The sequence below is a fragment of the Gekko japonicus genome, unplaced genomic scaffold, assembly GCF_001447785.1.
Source record: "Gekko japonicus isolate JY-2015 unplaced genomic scaffold, Gekko_japonicus_V1.1 scaffold427, whole genome shotgun sequence".
Classification (NCBI taxonomy): Eukaryota; Metazoa; Chordata; class Lepidosauria; order Squamata; family Gekkonidae; genus Gekko; species Gekko japonicus.
Window position 1 is genome coordinate 158603 of NW_015163101.1, and position 1140 is coordinate 159742.

Genomic DNA, 1140 nt, shown 5'->3' on the forward strand with positions numbered 1-1140 from the left:
ACCTCAGTCCCCATTTTATACTCACAACCACCCTGTGAGGTAGGTTAACCTGAGAGTGTGTACCTGGCCCGAGCCCACCCCCCCGATGGCTGTCTCTTAAGAGGACGCTTTACCAAACTAAGTGAAAATACAGCCTGACCCAGCACAAGAACGAGGCTTCCAAGTCTCATTGGTAACACTGTACTGCATATGTATCATTTAGAATACCAGGCAGAGCTCTGTTAACTCTGTCAGTGGAATCCAATGGGCACTGAGGGTAGCTAGAGGAGCTCAGCAGAGATTCTGAATGTTACGGACACGGCACTCACTAGCAAAAAGCACGTCTAAATAGTATTCCAAGTACTTAGAGTCCAGAAACCTGAAACTCACCTTGCTTTGATTGGTGGAGGAGGAAGGAGTAGATTGTGTTTTGGTGGATTCTGCATCGGGTTTTTTCTCTTCCGTTGCCATGGCTCTGGAAACCAAAGAGCTAGATTCAGATGCTTCAGATGAATGAGCGTGCTAGAAGGAAGTCTCCCACTGAAGAACAGAAAGAAAGAAAGAAAGCGGCCCCATTTCAGCATGACGCCACCCCAAAAAAAATCAGCAACATGAGTACAACTGTTAAATTCTACACTGTCAAGCTTCTGACAGCCAAGACCCATCTCCCCTGCCCCTCGCAAGTGGAAGCACACTGCACCCAAACAGTGTTATAGCATATATTCAAGTGGGTAGCTGTGTTCAGGAACAGACTACAAGGCAAAATTGCTGAGTTGCAAGTAATTACAACACTCAAAACAATGGACTTAACAGGGATACTGGTTTCTTATCTCTCCACATATGTTAACCTCACGCAGTCCTTACATCTGTATTCTCACTAATCCCCCAGAATGGACATACATCCTCTTTATCTCTTATTTGGAATGGCAGATTAGAACAGAAGACTGTATCATAATGTAATGAACAGTAGAATATAATGTAATTTGGAAAGATAAATTGGAATGCATTTCTCTGGGGTCTGGGTACAGGGGAGATAACTCTACACAGCCAATCATCCCACCTCAAAGAAGAAAATGTCATAAGGTCATCTGCATGCTTGAGAGAAGACAGTTGGAGCACAATAGCTGGATTTCAGTTAATTACTCTCAGTATTCCACAATT

At 43.9% G+C, this 1140-nt stretch overlaps 1 protein-coding gene across 1 annotated transcript in view; it reads right to left on the reverse strand.

The window, feature by feature from the left end:
- The window catches only part of WDR5 (WD repeat domain 5), a 21439-nt gene extending 20924 nt beyond the window's left edge, over positions 1–515 (reverse strand). Inside the window, exon 1 of the mRNA XM_015406740.1 lies at positions 370–515. Within this exon, the coding sequence (XP_015262226.1) occupies positions 370–450 (81 nt within the window). The 5' untranslated portion in view covers positions 451–515. The remainder of the gene's footprint in view (positions 1–369) is intronic.
- Between the last annotated feature and the right edge of the window lie 625 nt (positions 516–1140).